We start from the raw sequence: 25,478 nt of genomic DNA, 5'->3' as shown, positions 1-25,478 counted from the left end.
TAAATAGGCAGCCAGGGAGGCGGCAGAGCACAGCCCCCAGAGCAGCACTGCACGCTGTGCCCACCTGCACCAGGATGCCTGAGGCCATGCTGCCCGCCTGCTTCCTCGGCCTGCTGGCCTTCACCTCTGCCTGCTACTTCCAGAACTGCCCCAGGGGCGGAAAGAGAGACCTGTTGGACCTGGAGCTGAGACAGGTATGACCATTGCCCATCTTGGGGCTACTGGGAAGGGCAGAGCCCCAGGGCTGGCACCACAGGCAGGGGCTGGGAAGGAGGAATGCCCTGGGACAGTCGGGCTTCAGGGGAGTGCCCAGAAGAAGTGGGGCTTGGAGTGGATGGGCAGATAGGCCCAGGCTGCCAGGCAGGCAAGGACAGGCTGAAAGGCTTCCTGGATACTGTGCCAATCCACACAGGGATGCGGTAGGAGGGGTGTCCCCAGGACCTGGGCTTGGGGCTGGGTCAGGGAGAACTGGGCGGTAAGGCCTCTTGTGTGCCTGTGGGGGCCTCTCAGCCAGCAGTGGCTGGAGCAGCAGAGGCTCGGTCCTTCCCAGCCCCTGAGGCCTTCCCCACCCAGCTCCCAGCCTCTCCTACACAGAGGCCTGGGCCTCCACACAGACACTGGCCACTGCCCGAGCTTGCCTGAGTGGGAGCTGCCACCCGAGCCTCCTCTAAGGAAGTTCTGCTAGGCATCTGACCCACTTCTCTCCTGCTGCATGTCCTGTCGATTCCCTACTCTTCCCTTTTCACTAGAGCTGAAGGAAATCCAGGCACCATGCTCAGTGTGAATTCTGCTCAGGTACAGGAAGCTCAGTTTGCAGCTGTGGAATAAACTAAAGTGGGTGGGCCAGCAGACTACACGTGACCCTTCCCCCTGTTGGTGGCTTTGGAGCCTGGGTCACCTGGGGGCCGCCTGCTCTTTTCTAGGGCTCAGGCCCCAGCCACCTACCTGGTGAGTGCACAGGCAGGTGAGCAGAGGCCCACCAGCAGGAGGAGGGGTGAGTGTGTAAGTGTAGGTGAGTTGGGGTGGCAGGTCAATCCCAGAGAGGGGACAGGAAATGGGAGGAAGGGGCTGGAGGTCTAGGGCAGGGGGCCGTGGCCTGTCTGCATGAGGTGTGACCTAGAGATCAAGCTTGAGAAATGGGGGCAGGAGAGATAGGTCTGATTTTGGAGACAGTGGTGGGCAGCTGAGAGAGGGGTGCACACCACCACGGAGGTCCCAGAGCTGAGGAGGAAGGTCCCCCCTATGCTGTACCTCTGGGTGACACTCACCTTGTGAGGGGGTGGGTGTGGGGGAGGACGTTCAGTGTTGCCACTGAGAGTCACTCTGAGTCACCTGTAAATCAAGGGACCTTAGTAGATGTGGGCTCTGCTCCTTTGACCCCATTTGGGGCCAAAGTACTGCCAGGGCGACCCGGAACCTGGGGTCCATGCCCGCCCTCCCTACACACAGGGGCTCTGACCCTCCACCCCCGGCTCAGGCCTGGACTGGCTCACCCCTTCCCTCTGCAGTGTCTCCCCTGCGGCCCCGGGGGCAAAGGGCGCTGCTTCGGGCCCAGCATCTGCTGCGGGGACGAGCTGGGCTGCTTCCTGGGCACGGCCGAGGCCCTGCGCTGCCAGGAGGAGACCTACCTGCCATCGCCCTGCCAGTCGGGCCAGAAGCCCTGCGGAAACCGGGGCCGCTGCGCCTCCAACAGCATCTGCTGCGATGAAGGTGCGCGGCGGCGGTCGAGGCGGTCCGTAGACCGTCTCTGGGTCCCACGGGCGCGGGCGAGTGTGACCCGGGGGTGTGAGCGGGCGGGTGGGGAGATCTGGGTCTGGTCCCGGGAGCCGCAGGCGAGCTCAGCCCCTTCTCCCCGCAGAGAGCTGCGCCTACGAGCCCGAGTGCCGGGATGGCACGGGCTTCCACCGCCGCACGCGCTCCGCCGACCAGAGCAACGCCACCCAGCTGGACGGGCCGACCGGTGCCTTGCTGCTGCGGCTGGTGCAGCTGGCGCGGGCCCCCGAGCCCGCCCCGCCCCGCGTCTACTGAGCCCCTGCCTGTCCGTGGTCCACCCCACCCTTCAAGCTCACAAAATAAACTTTTAAAATGCACTGGCTGGTGTCTGTCTGCGTCTCTGGGGATGGGGAGGGGAGAGGTCGGTGAGTGGGGGCTAAACTCTCCCCAAAACACACACCCGCCCGACCTGTTCCTGGACCCCAAGTAGTGTGCAGATCCACCTAAGAGAAGGGACAGAGCCCTGGTGATAGCGGTCCGGGGCCAGCAGGGTTGCTGGAACTAGGGACAGGCTACCTGGGGTTGAGGTGGGGAGGGCCAAGGCCCAGAGGAAGCCTGCACAGGCTGGGTGGGGGTCCTCAGGCAGAGGGCAGAAGTGAAGGGAGCAGGGTGGGAAGAAGACAGTGGTGGACAATGTAGGGAGAGATGTGGAGACAGAGACAGAGATGAGATAGAGGGAGAGAGAGATAGAGGGAGAGAGAGAGAGAAGGAGAGAGAGAGGAGACAGGAAGAGAAGGAGAGGGAGAGAGAAGGCAGACACTGAGAGTGACAGAGAGAAAGGCAGAAGGGACAAACCAGGAAGGGACCAAGAGTTGCTGTTCCCATTGACATCCCAGGAGACTGAGGGACAAGCAGCTTCGGGGACCCTTCCAGGATCCCAGATCCCCAAAGCAATGTCTATTTCACCCAAGGTTGTGCCATGTTTGTGTATGGCTGTGGGCGTGCAGACGTGCAAGGGGTGGGGCGGTGGGACCAACATCCCCATCCCAGCACCGGGCCAGGTGCTGTCTGTCCTGGAGGAAACCAGGCCCCCAGTTGGCTTCGCAGCCAGCCTGACAGACAGACCTGGCTGAGACCCTGGCCACACGTCTCCATCACGTACAGCCATGGGAACCACACACACACACACACACACACAGAGCGATGAAAATAATTGTTAGTGACATGCCCCGTGAATCGTGACCAGAGTCACAGACACACCGTAGGCCCTGGATACACGTTCGGAACCACAGACACACTCACAGGAGCAGACACAACACAGTCCAGGAGAGACAGGCACACGTACACACACACTCACACACACACACACACACTCACATTAGCTCCCGGACACAAGTATGTTCCACTCTCTGAAACATGCTTCTTCAGGTCAAAGATGTCACTTCAAGTGAGGCCGATGCTGTTCTCTGTCCCTCTGTCCTATTTTGTCCTTTTTCTCCCCTCTGCTCTTTACCCCCTTTCCTCTCACTCGCCTCCCTTTCCTTCACCCCCAACTCCTGGGTCCTTTCTTGCTTCTCTCTTTGTCCCCCTACACCCCTCCCTTTGTCTTCTGCTCCTCCAGACCTCGGTGATATCCCATCTTCCTTTCCCTACCATCTCTGTCCTCTGCGGCCTCTCCTTGGATGTCTTGCTCCAGGTCTTGGGGCCACAAGAGGCTCCCTCTCCTCCAGAATCCTCTGCTGACTGGAGGCCAGCATGGACTGCAGCTGAGAGAAGGCACTCTGAGCTGTGACCCCAATAAGCTGCCTTGGGGTACAGCCTCATGACAGCCTCAGTCAGTCCTGGGTGGTGGGGCAGGGACAGGTTCAGTCACCAAGCCAAGGTCAAGTTCTCTTATGGCCTTAGACATCAGCTTTGCTGTCACCTCTGAGCCAGCTGAGTTGAAGGGTGGGGCCAGGGGTCGTGAGGGCTTCGAGCCCTACTCCCGTAGGCTGATGCGGTCTCTCTCCTTGCCTGTGTACTTTGCCTTTTGGGGTCAATTCTGTGGTCCTGGTCTCTCAAGAACCCCTGTGCTGCAGGGTCCCCCAGTGTTGACAGTGTGACAGAAAGAGGAATCCCAGCAGTGAGTGCTCACTGACGCAGCGGGTGTTTCTAGTTTTCAGACCAGACGCTCTGGCCTGAAGGCTCACACAGCCGTGCGGGGCTCACCTTTGTAGCCCATTCCCCTGGGTGTGCACAGAATCAGTTTTGTTTTACAAATTAGTGTTATTTCATAGTCCACATGTACTGATTTGCACCATTTTTAAAGAAGATTTTATTTATTTGTTTTTTAGAGGGAGGGGAAGGGATGGAGAAAGAGAGGGAGAAAGAGGGGGAGTGAAGCATCAATATGTGGTTGCCTCTCACACACCCCCTACTGGAGATCTGGCCTGCAAATCAGGCATGTGTCCTGGCTGGGAATCAAACCAGCAACGCTTTGGTTCACAGGCCTGCGCTCAATCCACCGTGTTACACCAGGCAGGGCTGTACCATTTTTAACAAAGTAAATTTGGAGCATCTTTTCATAGAACATTTACCCCTCCTAACACCTTTTGGTTTTGTAGCTCTTATTATGAGAAATTTCAAGCATACCAATAAGTGGAGCCAATAGATTAAAACCTCTCAGGCCCCCACCCCCTCAGCTGTGACAACTATCAGCACATGCTGGCTCCTTTCATCTCCGCCTGGACGCCCCTCCCACCCCCAAGGGACCTCAAGGTCAATCCCACTGACGTACCATTTCACCTGCGAACATTCCAGGCACTTCACAGACACGGGCTCTTCCTGTAGCCACGATCGCAGACTACTAGCCCACACAGCAAATCTCAACCGCAGGTTACCACACGCACGCCTGGGAGACCTGGCGGGTTCGGTCCCAGACCAGCGCAGTGACATGAGTGTGGCAGCACAGCGAGCTGTGACCTTTTTGCTGGTGGAGGGTCTTGCCTTCAGTTTGTAAAAGATGCATCATCTGTGAAGCTACTGAACTGAAAGACAGTGAAACGCTGCCTGTATCATCCACTACTCAGGCGTTATTGAATACCCCCAATGCCCCATGAATCCATCTTTGCGACTCATTGATATCCGAGTCCCTTTTCCCTAGGGCGAAGAGAGAATACGAATCCTCGGGACCCTTCCACCTCCTATCGTCCTGAACTTTGTGGAGAGAACGGCTTCCAGTCTTGTACTGTGTTCCTTACAAGCAGGTGTAATCCTCTGGCTTGCCTGTGTGTATGTCACCTAGAGTCACCTCGCCTGTTTAGTTCCACATTAACATAAAACTCTCCTGTCATTTGTTACCCTCCTTTTCTCTGTATTACTGCCAGGACCTTTGTATGTTCCTGAGAGGTGTGCAGGGAGGCATATTACCTGGGAATGTCATTTCTGGGCAGTGAGTGGGTTCACACTGTAGCAGTTAAAGGAAGGGAGGGTTGGGAACCTCTGCCCTGGACAAGCCCCAGCACTTTGAGGGTCTGCAGGGTCCTTCCTACGCGGGACCAGAGGCCCTGGGACCGAGCCAGGAAGAAGAGTAAAGAGTGAGAGCAAGCTCACCCTGGGCATCACGGTCCAGAGTGAGGCCCCGGGGGGAGATCCCGAGTTTTCTGCTGATGTGTTGGGGGGACACGCAGGCTTGGAAAAGGACAGACCCGTGACTGCATGTCTCTCTAGTTGAGGAGCGTGGAGTCCTGCATGCTTTCTGAGGGGCCACAGAACTCCCAGGACTTTCCTCAGATTCCCACGCGTGTGCATGCCGGCGTCTCCGTGGTGATGTGAACGGGACTTTGCTCCGAGTCCTCTCCTGCTCCTTTCCTGAGTAACCCTCACCACACCCCCAGGCGCAGGCCACAGCGGGGACCCGCTCCCGCAGCCTCAGCAGCAGCCCTGGTCTAGGATTCTGCTGGCCCCCGGGCTTTCAAAAGCCTCATCTCTATTCTCCTCATACTTCTTAGTACGGATCTTTTTCTCATTTTTAAAAGCTTTTACCAGGGGTATCATACACACAAGTGAGTGAATGGCATGTGCAGTCGGATGAATTTTCATAAACTGGGCACAGTTGTTCACTAGCTCCCAGGCCAAGACACAGACAGGACCGGCGCCTCAGAAGAGGCCACACTCCTTCCTTCACTGCCCCGCCCAAGAGGTCCAGCACCACAGCGGAGCTTCGCCTGTTTTTCAAATTTGTATAGAGACTCTCACAGATCTCCTGGGTGAGTCTTTCCCTTTCCGCTCTGGCTGCGATGTGCTCATGCTGCTGGGTTGGGTGGAGCGAGGCTCTGCAGTTGTCCAGAGTGACAAGGCCCCACAAGTGACCTTTTCCATCACCCACGGGTCGAGCTGCGTTCCTGTTTCCTCTGGGATCCGGCCTTCTGGAACGGCTGGCCCAAAGCCTGGAGTGTGTTCCCAGGGAGAAGGGCTGGGCTTTTATTGATTCCCAAAAGGGATTTTGGTGCAGGAATAGAGGAGAATTAGGTGAGGTTCTCCCTGTTGATTGGTGTTTTTTGTGTTTTAGGGTCATTTCTGTGTCCGTGGGTTCTCAGTAATCCCTGTTTCATGGGGTCCCCAGCTTGGCCACATCTTCTGAGTAGCAGGGGCCTCCTGTGGCCTGAGACTCCAGCTCCTGGAGGGTGGGGGTGTCCTGCCCCCAGCCTTCAGATGTGACTCCACCTTCCTTCCGAAGTCAGGAAGTTATTCCCTGTCCACTGCTGGCCTGTGAGGCCCGTTTTGTAGCCGAAAGAGCCCTGTCTCTGGACCTTTGATGGTTCCTCTCAAGTCCTGCCTGCTGTAGGTCCCGCTCTGTTTGGAGGGGAGAGCTGCAAGCTGTTTCCATGTCTCTCACCTGCCCTGACTTTCCACACCAGCCCTCCAACCCACCCCACTGCAACCCTGCACACCCACACTCCAGTAACCCCGCAAAACTGCGCTGCCTCCCCTCCCTGGAGCAGCAGGCCAGACTGCTCCCCTGCCGCGGGAACCGCCTTCATCCTCTGAGTTCCCCCGTGCGCCCTTCACCCCCCACACCCCGTATGCCCACCCCCCCAGAGCTGACACTGAGACGCAGGGCGAGTTGCAAGGGGGCAAGCGCTTTATTTGGTTTTCATTGTCTGGGGTGCTTGTGGAGGGAGCGAGGGTGCCGCCCGACTGTGTCCAGGGCCCAGGCGCTCAGCGCTGCGGGAAAGCGTCCTGGGGGTCGCAGGCGGGGTCGGTGCGGCAGCCGTCTGTGAGGAGAGACGCGGAGCTCAGGGCGGTCGCGCGTGGCGGTCCCGCCCCTGGGTCCGCAGTGCCGACCCCTGCCCCTGGCCCCCGCGTCCCCGAGCCCGCCCCGGGCCGGGCCCCGCTCACCCGGGCTGCAGCAGATGCCCTGGGCGGCGCAGCGGCCCTCGTCCCCGCACAGCTTCTGGCCCGACTGGCAGGGCGACGGCAGGTAGGCCTCCTCCTGGCAGCGCAGCGCCTCGGCCGTGCCCACGAAGCAACCCAGCTCGTCCCCGCAGCAGATGCTGGGCCCGAAGCAGCGCCCTTTGCCCCCGGGGCCGCAGCGGAGACACTGGCGGGACAGCGGGGGATGAGCCAGCCCGGGGGCCGAGCCGGGGCTGCGGGGTCTGGGTCTTCTGGGCGGGGAGCGCGGCACGGGGAGCGCAGGGGTTTCGGCTCCCCCTGGCTCAGCTGTGGCCGCAAAGGCGGACCCAGGAGGTGAACCCACACCTAGGACCTGCCTGGGGTCCCGGGCCGGGCTGCGGGGGGCTCGGCGCGGGTCCGCGAGGCCAAGGAAAGAGAGGGGGGACCGTGTGCCTCGGGTCCCCCCGGCCCCAGCTCCGAGGAGCGAGGGTGTGGGAGCTCACCTCGCGGACGTCGAAGTCCAGCACCGCCCTCTTGCCGCCCACGGGGCAGTTGGTGATGTAGCAGGCGGAGGTCAGCGCCAGCAGGCCGAGCAGGCAGCAGGCGAGGCTGGGGAGCGCCATGGCGCGGGTTCGGGGTCCGATGTGGGCGGCCGTGGCTGGGTGTGCGATGCGGTCCTTTTATGGCCGGGGCCGCGTGGCCGAGCGAGCGCTGTCTAAGAGGGCGGGCGAATGTCTGGTCACGGCCGGGCGCTGCGGGTCAGGCCCTGGGCCTCGGGCGCGCCCTCTCATTTGCAGGGGCCAGTGGGGTGGAGGTCACTGCGTTGGCTGATGTCGGCGAGGGGGGAAAGGGAGACTGTGAGGTGGCCTGGATCTGTGCGAGAGGGAGGCAGAGAGAAGTGGGGGAGAGAGAGGGAGAATGGAGCTGCGGCCCATCTGAGGACTATGTAGCTGCACTCCCAGTACCCTGGGGGTGCAGGAGGGCCCTGGACGCCTGCAGGCCACAAGAGGCTGTGGCAGGACTTGGCAGGACTCCCCCACCGTCCTCTTCTCCCCCACTCATGCATCCTTGTCCACTCTCCTGGGAAACTCTGTTCCTGTACCCCAATTTCCTGGGCCCCTCCCCCCACCCTCTCCCACACCAGTGTTTACTTTCTCTGCACCTGGCGCCTGCATAAGAGGAGTCCTTTATTTTTCTTTAACTTCCTACCCAAATTCAGCCTTTCCTTCAGCTAGGAGGGAGGAGCAAACCACAGGGAGTTGGCAATACCCGGGGCTTTGTCAACCTCCAAATGCCAGCTGCCCTCCTGCACTGTACAGCTGTGGCAAAGGTCTCTCCACGCAGCTGGGGCCCACCCTCACGTGGCGCTGAGGACACTCCCTGCACCTGCCACTGGGTCCTGTCATCTAGCGCTTTGTAAGTAGCAGGCTGGCGAGTATCACAGATTTGCTTTAACATTTTGAACATGCATATAAATAAGATTTGTTTCCTTTGTAATCTCACGTCTCTGTGTTACGCATTTAAGAACAGGGCTTGCATTTTTAGCATATGTGAGACTGAAAATGATTGAGCACTAGAGCAAGACATTCTGCCTCAGTGGAAGGGGTGGAGTCCGTGTGCTGAACAGGGTGATGCGCAGCCTGGATGCTGTTGAAGGAGCGACTTGTAACCCATGATGGCAGTGTGGTCAGCAGAATGGTCTTTGGTCCAGGGTCTGCCTCAGCTCCAGAAAATCACCTGGCCCATGGCCACCCCTTCCCAGGTGGCCCACAACCCATGACTGGGCCACTTTCACACAGTGCTGGGCCACTCTGTCGCCAGCAGAAGGGTTCTCCCTCTGGCCAATCCTGTGTCCACCCCCTTGTTCCCACAGGTGAGGATCCCTAGTACTCTCTGTGATAAACATCCTGCTCCTTCAGCTCCATGTCAGTCTGCTTCCTGGGGAGCCCACGTGCGTGCGAAGGAATGGATGAGGTGAGGCCAGTGTTGGGAAGAATGCACTCAAGCAGAACCGCCCCTGATGTGAACCCAGGGGCGAGGAGCCTGGGACGGCCCCAGTCAGTCATGCACTCTTGACACTCCCAGAGGAGGGTGCTGAGGCCATCAGGTCACAGGGCCTGCTTGTCCCCCAGCCACTGGTGTGAGCTCTCCCGCACTGGGGAGCTGGTCAGCCCACCCTGGACAGTCAGCAGCCAAGCTTGTTTTCCAGCCACATGAGCTCACGGCCTGCGGGGCTGGAAGGCCCACAGTCTGACGCTAGAAGTGGCCCCAGAAAAGCCTCCCACCCCCCTGTGAGCACAGCGACCTCACTGAGCGAACACTGCCCACAGATTACTGCACATGATGACCCCCACAGGGCCGCCTGCCTGCATCTGCTCCACACTGCCCGTCTGAAGATGCACCGGGGCCCAGCACAGCTGCTTGGAAACCCCAGAGAACTGGTGTCTGAGATTCTGGGGGTCAAGGGGGCGGCATTAAGTATAAAGCTATTTCAGCAGGTGGAGGCACTGAGTGCTATGGAGAGAAGGGTGGGGCATGTCACAATTTCCCCAGGGTGCTTAGTGTTGGTCTCTTTGTCCAGGTGACTTGTGACCCTTGAAGGAGGTGAGGAGAGAAGCCCTGTGGATATCTGAGGGCAGACTCATTTTCTCTTGCTGTGTACTGATTACCACAAACTGAGTGGATTAAAAAAATACCCACTCACCATCCCGCTGTGTCTGTGGGTCTGGGCAAGGCCAGCTGGGCCCCCTACTCTGGGTGTCCCAGGGCTGCAGTCCAGATGGCAGCCAGGCTGATTCCCCCCTGGAGCCCACGAGACTGTTGGCCAGGCTCACTCTCTCCCGGCTGTGGGAGTGACGGGGGCTTGCTTCTTTAAGGCTAGAAGCAGGCAGTCCTTGGTGTTTTCAGCTTCTGAGCACAGGGAAGCCTCTTTCAGAGTCTCCTGATGAGGCCTCCCAGCCCGCCAGGATTGCCATCTTCTTAACTCAGTCAAAGGGATTAATTTGGATCATTGGGGCCTTAATTACATCTGCAAATCCCTTCATCATTATCACATAATGCAGGGTATTCGTGGGGTGTACACCCGTTTTTTTTGATGCATTCTTCTAATGGTTAGAGAAAGTTATGGTCCTACCTCCATGCAACAGGGGATTAACAAAGGGCTGGATGCCAGGGGCAGGAGTCACAGGGGCCATTTTACGGTTCTGCCTACGACGGTATTCCAGGCAGAGGACACAGCAAGTGCAAAGGTCCTGAGGTGGTTGTATGTCTGGCATGTTGAAGAAACTGCAAGACACCAGAAGGGCTGGAGCAGAGTGACCTAGGGTCAGAATGGTCACGTGGGACTGGGTCACGTAGGACTACAGGAAGTGGGGAACCAGAGAGAGTTCTCAGTGGAGGAGCGACATAATTGGATTGACAGGTTGTAAGGACAACTTTGGTTATCATGTGGTGAAACGTCCATGGGGAAGGTGGACGTAGGGGAGCCACCCCGGAGGCCACAGCAGCAGTCCCTGTGAGTAACGATGGCCACTGCATGAGGGGCTGGGCTGCCTCTGGGGAGAATTGATCCCAATCTTTGCAAGGACTGTTGGGGTTGGCTGGTAGGTGGGATATAGGTAGGAGAGAGAAAGAGGAGTGAGACATGAGTCCGAGGCTTTTGGCCTGAACCATGGGAAGGATGGAGCTGCCGTCCACTGGGATGCGGACTCTGAGGGCGGCACAGATTTGGGCTGGGAAGGGCAGAAGAAGCCCAGTGAGGACTTCTGACACTAGAGATGCCCGTTACACACCAGAAGGTGGCTTTGGACAGGCATTTGGGTAAGAGCCCGAAATTCAGGTGAGAGGGCTAGGCTGGGGATACAGAAATTTGGGAGCCAGCAGTACCAATATTTGAAGGCACAGGCCTGGGTGAGATCACTGGGGGAGCAGAGGTGGGAAGGGGACTGAGGGTTGAACTGTAAGGTTGGAGAAAACAAGAGTAGGAAGTGAAGACAGAAGGAGCAAGTGGTCAGCTGTGCCCAACGCTGCTGACGTGAATGTGGAACTTCTTCATTTGAACGATTCCAATAAGGTGTAACGTACACACCATAGAATTCACCATCTGAAAGTGCGCAGTTTGGGGCTTTCAGTAAACAGTTGTGCCACCACCCACAATCCGGTTTTAGAACACTTCCATCTCGGGAAACAGGTCCCTCGCGCCTCTGTGCCATTACTGCCCGCTTCCACCCCCGTCCCAGGGCACCGCTGGTGTGGATTCACCTTCTCTGCAAACCTCACGGAGAGGCCACCGTGCAGCAGGTACTGTTTCGTGTTGGCTTCTTTCCCTCCCCGTCGTGTTGGGAGGCTGACCCCAGTGACCGTGGGGGTCAGTGGGTCCTTTGTCTGTATTGCTGAGATGTAGTCCAGGCAGGGAGCACATGCTGTCGTCCGTCCAGCAGCTAATGAACATGTAATTGCTTCCAATTAGGCCACGATCGGAACCTTGCTATGAATACTTATGTACCAGTCTGTGCCTGGCCATATGTTTTCATTTCTCTTGAGTGGTGACCTAGGAGGATTTCTGAGTCATATAGTAAGTGTCTGATTAGCTTTTTAAGAGGTGAGCCATATCACCTGCACTTGAGGGGAAGTGCTCCCTGTGGCCCTGGTGCGGAGCCAGGTGAAACCCTGTGGATGGGCCCCCAGCGGCGGTGTCAGGGACAGTAGGCTGAGAGGACTTGGAGATGCTGCATGAAGCTGTCCCGCACAACCTCGGGTTTTAATGCTGAAGCCGCCCTCTCTATCCTCATGCCAGCGAGGCTGGGAGTGCCCATGGTGATGTCATAGCTACAAGGAGCGTCACCTGTCCCAGCCAGCAGTATCTCACTCAACTAGGCTTTCAGGACTGTTGAAGAGTTACTTTTCTCTGCTGGGGCCCACCAGTCTCCCCCATGCCACCGGGCTGGGGAGAGACCCCAGCACCAGGTGCAGATTTGTGACATAAAGCACCCAGTGGGACCTGTGAGTGGGCCCCGTGCTCAGCCTTCACCAGGCTGCCCGACTGGGCTTGGGGCCAGGTGCTCCTGATGTGTGGTGCACACTGGGACCAGAGAACCCACTGCCCTCCTCCTTTTCCTGTGGAGGTAGTGCCTCGATCCAAGGCAGTTTGGCAGGGTGGCCGTCATGCAGGGTGAGGCATTCCGAGTGTCCATGACCATGGACAGTGGCCGGCTGGGCCCCAGGCAGTGGTGTCCACCTTTGGTCTCTGCTATTGGAGAGTTCGGCTCTCAGCAGTGGCGGCAGCCAGGTGGGCTTTGGTGAAGTGAAGTCCCTGTCGTGGAGCCCACGCACAGCCTCCATCCCTGCCACCGCAACCACATTGTTCAACAGTCCCAAGGGCAGGGACTGGGGTGGAGGGGATAGAGGAAGTCTGGTGACCCACCTTGTGCAGTGAGTCTTTTGGGGGAGCTTCCAAAAGGGACACAAACTTCTCCACTTAGGTCCATTCTGAGAGGTCCGTCCCTCTACTCTTCCACACGCCCCAGGTCAGCATCCCCCAACATATTCCTGCTAAGTCCCCAGCCCCTTATCCCCGGCCAAATCATTAGCCACTTGTCTATCTCTAAGGTCTCTCTCGCTCCAGGAAAGTGGTTGTGATGTAGGGTTGCAGGGACAACCAACTGGAGAAACTCGTCTCCTCACTGTCCTTCAGGGCTGCTCACGCACAAGACAGGAACACTGCAGCCGCCTGCCATTGGGATAGGAATTGTCTCAAAACTGGACTCCGTTTTTTGCCTCTTTGGTCAACTGGATATTTAAGATGCGCTATGAGATCACACTTATGATTTAAGGCAGGAGCGTGAGTTCAGGAAGAGTCCATCTGCCTGAACAGCTTATCTGACCCACAGCTGCCCACACATGCATGAATGAACCCAACCGAGAGAAGGAGGACCATCCAGCTGACCCCTAGTCTCACGAGCAGTAGGAAGAATTAACTGTCTCAGACCAGGAAGGTTGGGGTGGTTTGTTGTACAGAATAAGCTAACTGATGCGCAGACACTCTCTGACGGGGCTAGGGGATAGGGAAGAGCTGTTTTCAGAAGGAGTAGTGATGTGTCAAAGAGGGTTCTGGCTTTGTTCTAAACCCCTCGGGACTTCTGATGTGCGATCCCACTGGCTCCTCCCAGCATTCTGATGTGCTCTGGACACCTTGAGCAGGAGAGGACCCCCTGGGTCATAAGGCCTGAAAGGCAGAGCTGCCTGTCCTCCAGCGGGATCTCCTTTTTGTTCTCTTGCCCTGGATGACCCTCAAAGCCCGCTGCCCTTCTGGTCCTGCTAAATGATCAGAGCAGCCCCTTCAGATAGATGTGACCAATGGGCTCCCAATGCAGAGGCACCCAATGCAGTGCACCTCTTTTTTAGGGACAAAGTGTGAAAGGTAAGTTAATCCTCTTTTTAAATATATTTCATTGATTATGCTATTACAATTGTCCCATTTTCCCCCTTAATTCCTCTCCTCCCCACACACCGCCTCTCACACGAATCCCCACATTTAGTGCATGTCCATGATCCATACATACAAGTTCTTTGGCTTCTCCATTTCCTATACTATTTTTAACTTCCCCCCTGTCTATTTTCTAACTACCATTTATATTTCTTATTCCCTGTACCTTTTCCCCCCTCTCCACCTCCCACTCCCCCACTGAAAATCCTCCATGTGAACTCCATTTCCGGTTTTCTGTTCCTGTTCTAGGTGTTTGCTTACCTTGTTTTTGTTTTTTAGGTTCAGTTGTTGATAGTTGTGAGTTTGTTGTCATTTTACTGTTCATATTTTTGATCTTCTTTTTCTTAGATAAATCCCTTTAACATTTCATATAATAAGGGCTTGGTGATGATGAACTCCTGTACCTTGACCTTATCTGGGAAGCACTGTATCTGTACTTCCATTCTAAACAATAGCTTTGCTGAATAGAGTCATCTTGGATGTAGGTCCTTGCCTTTCATGACTTTGAATACTTCTTTCCAGCCCCTTCTCGGCTGAAAGGTTTCTTTTGAGAAGTCAGCTGATAGTTTTATGGGAACCTCTTTGTAGGTAACTGTCTCCTTTTCTCTTGCTGCTCTTAAGATTCTCTCCTTATCTTTAATCTTGGGTAATGGAATTATGATGTGCCCTGGTATGTTCCTCTTTGGGTCCAACTTCTTTGGGACTCTCTGAGGTTCCTGGACTTCCTAAAAGTCTATTTCCTTTGCCAGATTGGGGAAGTTCTCCTTCATTATTTGTTCAAATAAGTTTTCCATTTCTTGCTCTTCCTCTTCTCCTTCTGGCACCCCTATGACTTGGATGTTTGAATGTTTAAAGTTGTCCTGGAGGTTCCTAAGCCTCTCTTCATTTCTTCGAATTCTTGTTTCTTCATTCTCTTCAGCTTGAATGTTTATTTCTTCCTTCTCCTCTAAATTGTTGATGTGGGTCCCAGTTTCCTTCCTGTCGCTTTTGGTTCCCTGTACATTTTGCTTTATTTCACTTTGCATAACGTTTGTTTTTCCCTCTTTTGTGACCATACTCAACCAATTCTGTCATCATCCTGATTACCAGTGTTTTGAACTGTGCACCTGATAAGTTGGCTATCTCTTTGTCCCTTAGTTGTATGTTTTCTGGAACTTTGATCTGTTCTTTCATTGGGGCCTTTTTTTTTTTTTTTGTCTGGTGTATAAGGGGCAGAGGCTTAGGAGTTCACTAGGGCAAGGCAACCCACGTCACTGGGTCATCATACTGTTTGTGGGGATGGTGTCTGAGAGGGAACAATGGCACCTCCTCAGCTCTCCTCCAGCTTTCAGTCACTTCCCCTACTATCCAGAGCACCTTAGACCCTTCTGGAGCTGATTCCCAATGGGTGCGCTTGTGTATGTGTAGGACTGTGTGGGTCTCTCCAACGAACTGTCCTGAAAGGCAGGGAGTTTCTCCCACCACCTCAACCTCCACAGGTTTTTTCAGTCAGAGGTTTTTGAAACTTTACTACCCTGTGCTGGAATCCTGGGTTGCGTGGTCTGTCCTGCTCCCCAGTTGTTGCTCCTGATTTGTCCGCACACAAATGTGGGACCAAAGCCGTGCCAGTCACTGCCTTGCCATGAGTCCTCTGCACCCTGGCTGCCCATCTCTGCCCCTCCTACCAGTCTGGATGAAGGTTTGTCTTTAACTCCTAGGTTGTCCTACTTCAATACAGTTCGATTTTCTGTCAGTTCTGGGTGTCCTTTGTGTGTTTAAATTTGTTGTTGTCCTTTATAGTTGTGCGAGGAGGCACAGTGTGTCTACTAATGCCTCCATCTTGGCCGGAACTCTGGTATAGCAACTCTTGATTTTTTTCATGAGCCAGCACAGTGACACTCCCATCTGCCCTTCTGGCTCCTGCAGATTGGTACCGGGTCCACAGCTGGCTCTTTGAGCAGGCCTTTGGAATGCCCAGCTGCCTGACTGATTGATGTGCGTGGTGGATCCAGCACCATCCTTGGTCTACGTGGGCCCTCGGACCACAGCCCCTGGAGATTCTCCTACTTCTCCCACACCAGGCCGGCCTGCCTACAGCCACACTCACCCAGCAATGTAGCAGGGGCGTCTCCGTTGCTGAGATCAGGCAGTTGGCTCCTGTCCTGGACATCAACCACTTCGCCCACAAGGAGCTCATGGTCAAGACCAAGAACAGCGTGGTGATTGATCACAGGCAAGCACAAAGATAGGCAGGATGAGCTCGGCTGCATTTCCCAGTGCTTCACTCAAAAACACATGCTTGCCCCTGCTGTGGACCCCACCCTGGTGTCTTCCTCCCTGTCCCCCGAGGGCATGCTCACCAAGGAGGCCCCTTGCCCGAGCCAGCCAACCAGTCAGCAGAACTCACCATCCTGTCAACCATGAGGCTCATGTCCAGCTCAGGAGCCTGGAAGCTGGAAGTCAGAGCAGCCTGGAGTCAAGCAGAGGCCTAAGCCCTGCTGGGAAACCCCGTGAGCACCCTGCCCGTGCCCGCCTGTTGTCTTGTGTGCTCTTCTGATATATTTACATTGAGTTTCTCAAAGTTCACAACAACAGAGAAGAAAATGTGTAACATCTTGTGCATCACTGTGGAGAACATGGACAGTCTGTTCTCTCATTACTATAGAAGCAACAGCAATCACAGATACTACCTAGTTATACGTGTTTACCCATTATTCTTTGGTGGACTTTTGGTTGTTTCCAGCTTTTGGCTATTACCTTTTGATGGACATAAGCATCACTTCTCTTGGGTGGAATTACCAGACTCAAGAGTGTTTGAACATTTAGCTTTTCCTACCAGCACAGCGTGAGAATTCCCTTTCACTTTGACAGGACATCCCAGCAGGCCCCACGGCACCGGGCTCAAAAGTTTCACGGACGTGCAAGGCTCTGTGTGTTCACAGGACTTATCTCCCACTCTCCAACCCACATGTTTTATAAGGAATGATGTTGCCTCCTGCGTCCTGCTCATCTCCTGACGAGTGGGCTCTGCTTGGTGGACCAGAGTGGAACTCTGGGTCCCCGGGGATTCCTGGGCCTCCAGTCTTTCCAGGCATTTCTGGGTGTTTCTCCCTCCCCAGTGCATTTGCACAGGTCACAAACTCCTTGACAAATTCTAGGAGGAAGATTCATAGTAAAATATATAATATTATTGCAGGGGTCTTCCTTCATCTGGTGGTCTGGTTACTGGGTAGACAACTGGGCTCTATATTATGGTGGGTCAGGTTAGGCCAGACTCACCACAGAGAGAGCATTTTGGACACTCAGAACAAGGGGACCTTCATGGGCTTCTGACAGTTTCAGCCCTGGGAGGCCCGTGACCACTTAGTACTTCTCACAGACCCCTGTGCATCAAACCATTCTTGTTAGCACAGCATATATACTCAGCCAAGGGCCCATAGTTGACATATCAAGTGAACTCCAGAATCAATTTAAAAAGACAAATGAGACAGGCCCTGCAGATGTGGTTCACTTGGATGGATCATCATCCCTTACACCCGAAGGTTGAGTGCTCGAACCCCGGTCACGGAGCCTACTGGAGGCAGCTAATTGATGATTCTCTCTCATGTCAATGTCTGTGTCTTGTGCACGCTCTCTCTTTCCTGTCCTTTCCCTCTAAAACCAATAAACATATCCTCAGGAGAGGATTAAAAAAAGAAGAGGAAAAGACAGCCCTGTCTGGTGTGGCTCAGTGGGCTGTGCATTCTCCCCACAACAATACCGTTGCTGATTGATTCCTGGTGAAGGCACATGCCTGGGTGGTGGGCCAGGTACCCGGTGGGGGGCCTGGGAGAAGCAGCCGATGAATGTTTCTCTCACACATTGATATTTCTCTCCCTCTTTCTCCCTGCCTTTCCCTCTGGCTAAAAATAAATGAAATCTTTATTGAAAAAAAAATAGACAAAATCTGGAGAAAACCACAAAATAAGCTATGCAATTGTCCAATAAAAACAAAAGGTAATTATCCTGTTCGTTATATAGGAAAATAAAATTAAAATCATAATGAGATACACACCCCCTAGATCAGCTAACAGTAGAAAGGCTGGCTTCACCGCGGGCACACACCGCAATGGGAACCTCCGTCCACTGCCGGGGAGGATGCTTTGCTACAACTGCTTGGGAAAGCTGTTCGGCAGCATTACGAAGGCTGATCGTATACACAGGGTGTGATCCAGCCGTTCCAGTCCAGTCATACGTGCGCATGAGCATCCAAAGACACATCCAAGGATGTTGAACACAGCGGCACCATTCGTAAGAGTCCCAAAGTGGAAAGAGCCTGGACGCCCCCAACAGAAGAACGACGGAATTTACACAATAGAGTACAGCAGCCCCCCTTGTCTGCCGTGTTGCTTTCTGTCGAGTCAGTTACCCACGGTCAACCACAGTCTAGAAAGAGTAAAGGAAAAATTCCAGAAACGAATAATTCCTAGGTCTTAAACTGTGTGCTGTGCTGAGCAGTATGAGGAAACTCGGGCCGGCCTGCTGGTTCTGTCTGGGACGCGCGTCACCCCGCGTCCGCATCTCCACGCTGTGTGTGCTGCCCGCCGTGGTCAGTCAGTCGCCGTCCGGGTGACCGGATCCACTGCCACGGCCTCACGGAGCTTGTGTTCAGGTAGCCCCTCTGCTATGTAACAACGGCCCCAAAGCACGAGAGTAGTGATGCTGCCAGTTCAGATGTGCCACAGAGAAGCCATGAAGTGCGCCTTTAAGCGAAAAGGGGTGTGTGTATGAAAAACTCAGTATACATAGGGTTTGGAACTCTCCACGTTTCAGCCATCCACGTGGAGTCCTACAATATATTCCCAAATCAAGGACGGACTTTAGTCAGATTCGCCCATCTGACCTTTTACATTTTCAAGGCCCCTGTCACTGTCTTCAGAGACTGCCCTCTGCTGGAGTTAAGAGGAGCTGCAGGGCAGATCCTGGCCTCCAGCAATTCATTCCCAGTGTGGCTGTATTTGGCACACAATTCTTAGGCTGTGGTATGAGTTTGAGGCCGTTCTTTAGTTTCATTGAAATAATAACAACGACAACAACAACAACAGGCAGAAAAAGGAACAAAAAGATAAAAGAATAAGAATTATAGCGTACCGTGTATCGAGCAATCACTATCTTCCCAGCACTGAATTCAGGTTGACGTGAATGTCTTAGTGAAGTGCCACAACGATCTCAGAGGTTAATACCAGTATTTTACCAATTTTATCTTCCAGGAAACCGGCACACTGACAGGCTAGCAAATGCTCCCAAGGACACTCACGGAGGAAGAGAGCAGTGCACTTGGGTGGGAAAGGGACTGGTGCGGCCACTACGGAAGACAGCGTAGAGGGTTCTCCAAACTGAAAAGTGGAACTGCCTTATGACCCGGCAATTCCTCTTCTGGGCGCATGCCCACAGAAACCCCAAACACTGATTCGAGAGAAAACACACACCTTATGGTTATTACAGCGTTTCTCACAATCGCCAAGATATGGAAGCAACCCAAGTGCCCCCACAGAGGAGGGATAAAAAGCTGTGGTGCAGGTGGACACTGGAATGTTACTTGGCCATAAAAAGAAGAAATCTTACCATTGACAAGTGTGAATGGGCCTACAGGGTGTTGTGCTAAGCAAAGTCAGTCAGACACAGACAGACTAGTACCCTGTGATCTCACTTACAGGTGGAATCTGAAGAGCAAAATGAGCAAAAAGCCAAAGAGAAACCAGCTCACAGACACAGAGGACTGTCTGATGGTTGCCAGAGGAGAGGGGTGAGGGGCTGGCTGAAAGGTAAAGGGATCAAGAACTACAGATTGGTAGTCACAAGTAGTCCCATGGAGGTAAAGTACTACATGTGGAATATCGCCAGTAGCATTGTAATAAATATGGTGCCAGGCGGGTATTTGAAATATGGGGGGAGCATTTCGTAGAGTATGATTGTCTAACCACTATGCTGTACACCTAAAACTAATACAAACTAATACTGTGAGTAAACTGTAATTGAAAAATAACATTTTTTAAAAACTGAAGAGGGAAAGTTGCGATTCAAACGCAGGCAGATGGCACCAGGCTCCTAACCACCAGCCAAGGTGCTTTCTCCATTGTCCATTTCTTCCTGTGTATTTCTGGACTGAAGCAGGGAGTGGGGCAGTCACGCAAACACTCCTACATCTCTTGGAGATTTTTCTGACAAAGTCTTATTTTATTTCTATCATAAACTCACAGAAGGGCCCAGGAAGTCATGAGGGATGCCTCAATCAGCTCCACTCACCCCAAATCGGTTTCCCTTGTAAGAGAAGTTAGTGTACTTGCAACGAGCATCAACCTCAAAACCCAGCCTTAAATTTCACCAGGTCTGGAAGTAACGAAATCCTGGAAATTTGTTATTTAATTTTTTCCCCTAGGTGCTGAATGTCACAGGCAGAAATAAAACATTCAGAGGAAAAAATCACATGTCTCACACAAGGAAGTGGCATGATATCTCCATCTGATATGTAGAAAAAGGGTACAGAACAGCGTATAAACTGCTGTTCAGAAATGTACATTAAAATAGATAGTTTTCTTTATTTTCATTGTTGACACTGTTGCAGAGGTCCCCATATTCTTCCCCTTTGCTCCGTCCCCCCAGTCCCCAGCCCCCTCCCCTCCAGGCATCACCACCTGTGGTCTGGTCCATGGGTTACAGCTACCCGAGCTTTAGCTGGCCCTTCTCCTTCTGGTGACTTTTTCCAACTTTTACTGGGAGGTATTTCACATGAAACCCTCCTTGACAAATACAATTTGTCAAGTATTAAAAGTTGGGCTTAAACTATATTTGTTTTTAGACAAAATTACATTTAAAAGAATTGGATTGTTTTCAAGTTGAAAGACAAGCTAGTGATATGCTGTTTGTCATTACAGATAACTTTGGCAGAATTTCAGAAAGTATAAACTCCTAATTGTCAAACTATGTTATTGTCTCAAATATCATTTCACCTTCTTATTTTTAAAAAGTCCTCATAAAGCAATTCTGCCTACCACTCTCTAAATACTGTAAATTGTGGGAAACCGTGCTTCTAAGAACTTGGTTTACACGGGCTGTTCATGCAAAGCCCGCAGCCCCACAGGAGGCTGGAGGCCTGCCCAGCCGGTGTCCCAGACTTCCCTGCCAGCTGGCTCCATTAGGGCAATGACCTCGGAGTCCCCGGTGAAAGACTTGTGAAGGGCAGAGGAAGAGCAAGACCAGGGATCCCTCTGCCTCTGGGGCACCTCTGGCAATGGCTGCGGGGCAGCAGCGAGTGAGTGTGTCTTGGTGGGTCAGCCAGCACGTGCACTTGTAGGCTGGGCAGTGACAGGCAAAGGTGTGGGAGCCAGGTTGAAGTTTATACCTCAGCTATGAATTTCCCACACAGAAAATCCCTCTCCCTTCCATAGGTGGGGGTCCCAAGGACCCTCGGTAATAAACAACCTGCTCCTAAACTCCACCTCAGTCTGCTTCCTGGGAACCCAACCTGCACAGGCATGGGTGACATGAGGGCAGTCTCAGAACAAACAAACCCACCAAGACCGGGCAGCCAGGGGGACAGGACACTGGGATGGTCACAGCTTGTCCTGCATTCTTGTTGACTCTGGCAGACGAGGGTACTGAGGCCCCCAGGTCCAGCCTGTTTGACCCCCAGCCACTGGCGTGAGCTCTCCAGCACTGAGGAGCTGGTCAGGCCACCCTGGAGCACCAGTCAGCAGGCCTCTGGGACATGCTGAAATATTAGGGTTTGTCCAGAGGACAGTTTGGGACAAGCAAGTGATCTCATCGGTCTAGGACACAGAAGGGGAGCAGAGCCCAGGCTCTGGAGGTGACTCTGCCAGAGCTGAGACCAGGTGTGTGTCTTAGGCCAACAGCCTGGGGAACCAGGTGGAGGCTGGACGCATGGGAGGTGGCAGGAACTCGGGACTGTGAGTTCCTTGCCCCGCAGCTCTGTTGCTGCCAGGCTGAGCGAGCCTGGACAGGCCGCTGGTCTGCTGTGCCCCACGGGGTCCTTCCGCGTAAAATCGCCTGTGGGGTCTACAAGCCTCTGCCTGCCGGCTACAGACCCCCAGCCTGTGCTGCTCCGGAAGAGCTGAGGGGTGTGAGCGCCCACCACCAGGGAGAATGGCTCCCAGGACAGGGGTTTGGTGAGAAAAAGGAAAGGGGTGTATTTAAAGGTTGTACAGATTCAGAATAATGGCCGATTTCTGCGGGTAAGTCCCACTCCTTTTAAAACACCCCAAAACACACAGTCCTCCACCCCTTTGTCACACCAGGTCGGTGTCAGAATACGCCGCCAGTCAGAGGTAGCATCTTTCGGAAACAGCCGAAGTCTGCGGCTCAGCATTCCCGGCCACAGTTCAGCATTCCAGGCATCTCCCACTAACCCGTGCTTGGTTGGGCAGGTTCCTGCAATTTCCAATTCCATGAGCCCTGCCTCCGTGTTCGCCAGCATGTCTTGGTCACCTGTCCTCTCACAGTGCCAGCCCTCCTGATAGGGTCCTGCACACCTGCAGCACCCTTTTTACCATTTTGGAGCCGGGCAGGAACCCTGTTCCTGACACACCAGCCCCTTCGGTTCCACTAACCCCTTCACAGGGGGCTACGTGGGGAGACGGCCCAGATGCCTGAAAGTTTGGACACAGTCCTACGAGACTCCATCTGTCCCTCACCCTATGTCCTGAGAGCTGCAATGGCAGCCTCAGCATTTTCTGCCACACCCTGGCCACACCTGGATGCAGTGACAATAATGAAGCCAGCAGTCCTCCCCTACCATCCCCTGCACAGACAGGCCCACCTGTGCCCCAGGCGCTTGAATCACTGCTGACCGATTGGGACCGGGTGGCCAAGGGCTCCTGGTGAGCCATTGGGGAAGGGGTGGTGGCAGCCACGTCACCTCAGAGGAAATACCGGTGGCCATATTTAGGCAGCCAGGGAGGCGACAGAGCACAGCCCCCAGGGCAGCACAGCATGAGGTGTCCACCTGCACCAGGATGCCCGAGGCCATGCTGCCCGCCTGCTTCCTCGGCCTGCTGGCCTTCACCTCTGCCTGCTACTTCCAGAACTGCCCCAGGGGCGGAAAGAGAGACCTGTTGGACCTGGAGCTGAGACAGGTATGACCATTGCCCATCTCAGGGCTGCTGGGAAGGGCAGAGCCCCAGGGCTGGGCCACAGGCAGGGGCTGGGAAGGAGGAATGCCCTGGGACAGGCAGGCTTCAGGGGAGTGCCCAGAAGAGGTGAGGCTTGGAGTGGATGGGCAGAGGGGCCCAGGCTGCCAGGCAGGTGAGGACAGGCTGAAAGGCTTCCTGGATACTGTGCCAATCCACACAGGGATGCGGTAGGAGGGGTGTCCCCAGGACCTGGGCTTGGGGCTGGGTCAGGGAGAACTGGGCGGTAAGGCCTCTTGTGTGCCTGTGGGGGCCTCTCAGCCAGCAGTGGCTGGAGCAGCAGAGGCTCGGTCCTTCCCAGCCCCTGAGGCCTTCCCCACCCAGCTCCCAGCCTCTCCTAGACAGAGGCCTGGGCCTCCACACAGACACTGGCCACTGCCCGAGCTTGCCTGAGTGGGAGCTGCTACCCGAGCCTCCTCTAAGGAAGTTCTGCTAGGCATCTGACCCACTTCTCTCCTGCTGCATGTCCTGTCGATTCCCTACTCTTCCCTTTTCACTAGAGCTGAAGGAAATCCAGGCACCATGCTCAGTGTCAATTCTGCTCAGGTACAGGAAGCTCAGTTTGCAGCTGTGGAATAAACTAAAGTGGGTGGGCCAGCAGACTACACGTGACCCTTCCCCCTGTTGGTGGCTTTGGAGCCTGGGTCACCTGGGGGCCGCCTGCTCTTTTCTAGGGCTCAGGCCCCAGCCACCTACCTGGTGAGTGCATAGGCAGGTGAGCAGAGGCCCACCAGCAGGAGGAGGGGTGAGTGTGTAAGTGTAGGTGAGTTGGGGTGGCAGGTCAATCCCAGAGAGGGGACAGGAAATGGGAGGAAGGGGCTGGAGGTCTAGGGCAGGGGGCCATGGCCTGTCTGCATGAGGTGTGACCTAGAGATCAAGCTTGAGAAATGGGGGCAGGAGAGATAGGTCTGATTTTGGAGACAGTGGTGGGCAGCTGAGAGAGGGGTGCACACCACCACGGAGGCTCCAGAGCTGAGGAGGAAGGTCCCCCCTTGCTGTACCTCTGGGTGACACTCACCTTGTGAGGGGGTGGGTGTGGAGGAGGACGTTCAGTGTTGCCACTGAGAGTCACTCTGAGTCACCTGTAAATCAAGGGACCTTAGTAGATGTGGGCTCTGCTCCTTTGACCCCATTTGGGGCCAAAGTACTGCCAGGGCGACCCGGAACCTGGGGTCCATGCCCTCCCTCCCTACACACAGGGGCTCTGACCCTCCACCCCCAGCTCAGGCCCGGACTGGCTCACCCCTTCCCTCTGCAGTGTCTCCCCTGCGGCCCCGGGGGCAAAGGGCGCTGCTTCGGGCCCAGCATCTGCTGCGGGGACGAGCTGGGCTGCTTCGTGGGCACGGCCGAGGCCCTGCGCTGCCAGGAGGAGACCTACCTGCCATCGCCCTGCCAGTCGGGCCAGAAGCCCTGCGGAAACCGGGGCCGCTGCGCCTCCAACAGCATCTGCTGCGATGAAGGTGCGCGGCGGCGGTCGAGGCGGTCCGTAGACCGTCTCTGGGTCCCACGGGCGCGGGCGAGTGTGACCCGGGGGTGTGAGCGGGCGGGTGGGGAGATCTGGGTCTGGTCCCGGGAGCCGCAGGCGAGCTCAGCCCCTTCTCCCCGCAGAGAGCTGCGCCTACGAGCCCGAGTGCCGGGATGGCACGGGCTTCCACCGCCGCACGCGCTCCGCCGACCAGAGCAACGCCACCCAGCTGGACGGGCCGACCGGTGCCTTGCTGCTGCGGCTGGTGCAGCTGGCGCGGGCCCCCGAGCCCGCCCCGCCCCGCGTCTACTGAGCCCCTGCCTGTCCGTGGTCCACCCCACCCTTCAAGCTCACAAAATAAACTTTTAAAATGCACTGGCTGGTGTCTGTCTGCGTCTCTGGGGATGGGGAGGGGAGAGGTCGGTGAGTGAGGGCTAAACTCTCCCAAAACACACACCCGCCCGACCTGTTCCTGGACCCCAAGTAGTGTGCAGATCCACCTAAGAGAAGGGACAGAGCCCTGGTGATAGCGGTCCGGGGCCAGCAGGGTTGCTGGAACTAGGGACAGGCTACCTGGGGTTGAGGTGGGGAGGGCCAAGGCCCAGAGGAAGCCTGCACAGGCTGGGTGGGGGTCCTCAGGCAGAGGGCAGAAGTGAAGGGAGCAGGGTGGGAAGAAGACAGTGGTGGACAATGTAGGGAGAGATGTGGAGACAGAGACAGAGATGAGATAGAGGGAGAGAGAGATAGAGGGAGAGAGAGAGGAGACAGGAAGAGAAGGAGAGGGAGAGAGAAGGCAGACACTGAGAGTGACAGAGAGAAAGGCAGAAGGGACAAACCAGGAAGGGACCAAGAGTTGCTGTTCCCATTGACATCCCAGGAGACTGAGGGACAAGCAGCTTCGGGGACCCTTCCAGGATCCCAGATCCCCAAAGCAATGTCTATTTCACCCAAGGTTGTGCCATGTTTGTGTGTGGCTGTGGGCGTGCAGACGTGCAAGGGGTGGGGCGGTGGGACCAACATCCCCATCCCAGCACGGGGCCAGGTGCTGTCTGTCCTGGAGGAAACCAGGCCCCCAGTTGGCTTCACAGCCAGCCTGACAGACAGACCTGGCTGAGACCCTGGCCACACGTCTCCATCACATACAGCCATGGGAACCACACACACACACACACACAGAGCGATGAAAATAATTGTTAGTGACATGCCCTGTGAATCGTGACCACAGTCACAGACACACCGTAGTCCCTGGATACACGTTCGGAACCACAGACATACTCAC

At 55.3% G+C, this 25,478-nt stretch overlaps 3 protein-coding genes across 3 annotated transcripts; 2 read left to right on the top strand and 1 right to left on the bottom strand.

The window, feature by feature from the left end:
• The first annotated feature begins 29 nt into the window (after nucleotides 1–29).
• LOC112303673 (vasopressin-neurophysin 2) lies at nucleotides 30–2,063 on the top strand. The gene is made up of 3 exons (XM_053926723.2): nucleotides 30–194; nucleotides 1,509–1,710; nucleotides 1,859–2,063. Exons 1-3 carry the CDS (start codon nucleotides 75–77, stop codon nucleotides 2,026–2,028), a joined length of 492 nt encoding a protein of 163 aa, XP_053782698.1. The 5' UTR covers nucleotides 30–74; the 3' UTR covers nucleotides 2,029–2,063.
• Nucleotides 2,064–6,912: 4,849 nt separating this feature from the next.
• On the bottom strand, nucleotides 6,913–7,919 carry LOC128781209 (oxytocin-neurophysin 1-like). The gene is made up of 3 exons (XM_053926773.2): nucleotides 7,590–7,919; nucleotides 7,093–7,294; nucleotides 6,913–6,968 (listed from the first exon to the last, which is right to left on the bottom strand). Exons 1-3 carry the CDS (start codon nucleotides 7,707–7,709, stop codon nucleotides 6,913–6,915), a joined length of 378 nt encoding a protein of 125 aa, XP_053782748.1. The 5' UTR covers nucleotides 7,710–7,919.
• A 14,580-nt stretch (nucleotides 7,920–22,499) lies between these two features.
• On the top strand, nucleotides 22,500–24,545 carry AVP (arginine vasopressin). The gene is made up of 3 exons (XM_045194523.3): nucleotides 22,500–22,680; nucleotides 23,993–24,194; nucleotides 24,343–24,545. Exons 1-3 carry the CDS (start codon nucleotides 22,561–22,563, stop codon nucleotides 24,510–24,512), a joined length of 492 nt encoding a protein of 163 aa, XP_045050458.2. The 5' UTR covers nucleotides 22,500–22,560; the 3' UTR covers nucleotides 24,513–24,545.
• The last annotated feature ends 933 nt before the right edge of the window (nucleotides 24,546–25,478 follow it).

The sequence above is a fragment of the Desmodus rotundus genome, chromosome 6 (assembly GCF_022682495.2).
Source record: "Desmodus rotundus isolate HL8 chromosome 6, HLdesRot8A.1, whole genome shotgun sequence".
NCBI classification, from domain to species: domain Eukaryota; kingdom Metazoa; phylum Chordata; class Mammalia; order Chiroptera; family Phyllostomidae; genus Desmodus; species Desmodus rotundus.
This window is presented reverse-complemented; position numbering and strand designations above follow the sequence as displayed.

Bases quoted from the DNA above. Each gene is read 5' to 3' on its own strand.
- AVP (XM_045194523.3), top strand. From the start codon at position 22,561: ATGCCCGAGGCCATGCTGCCCGCCTGCTTCCTCGGCCTGCTGGCCTTC. The intron at 22,681-23,992 runs GTATGACCATTG...TTCCCTCTGCAG, and splicing joins TGGACCTGGAGCTGAGACAG to TGTCTCCCCTGCGGCCCCGG. The intron at 24,195-24,342 runs GTGCGCGGCGGC...TTCTCCCCGCAG, and splicing joins CAGCATCTGCTGCGATGAAG to AGAGCTGCGCCTACGAGCCC.
- LOC112303673 (XM_053926723.2), top strand. From the start codon at position 75: ATGCCTGAGGCCATGCTGCCCGCCTGCTTCCTCGGCCTGCTGGCCTTC. The intron at 195-1,508 runs GTATGACCATTG...TTCCCTCTGCAG, and splicing joins TGGACCTGGAGCTGAGACAG to TGTCTCCCCTGCGGCCCCGG. The intron at 1,711-1,858 runs GTGCGCGGCGGC...TTCTCCCCGCAG, and splicing joins CAGCATCTGCTGCGATGAAG to AGAGCTGCGCCTACGAGCCC.
- LOC128781209 (XM_053926773.2), bottom strand. From the start codon at position 7,709: ATGGCGCTCCCCAGCCTCGCCTGCTGCCTGCTCGGCCTGCTGGCGCTG. The intron at 7,295-7,589 runs GTGAGCTCCCAC...CTGTCCCGCCAG, and splicing joins TGGACTTCGACGTCCGCGAG to TGTCTCCGCTGCGGCCCCGG. The intron at 6,969-7,092 runs GTGAGCGGGGCC...CTCTCCTCACAG, and splicing joins GGGCATCTGCTGCAGCCCGG to ACGGCTGCCGCACCGACCCC.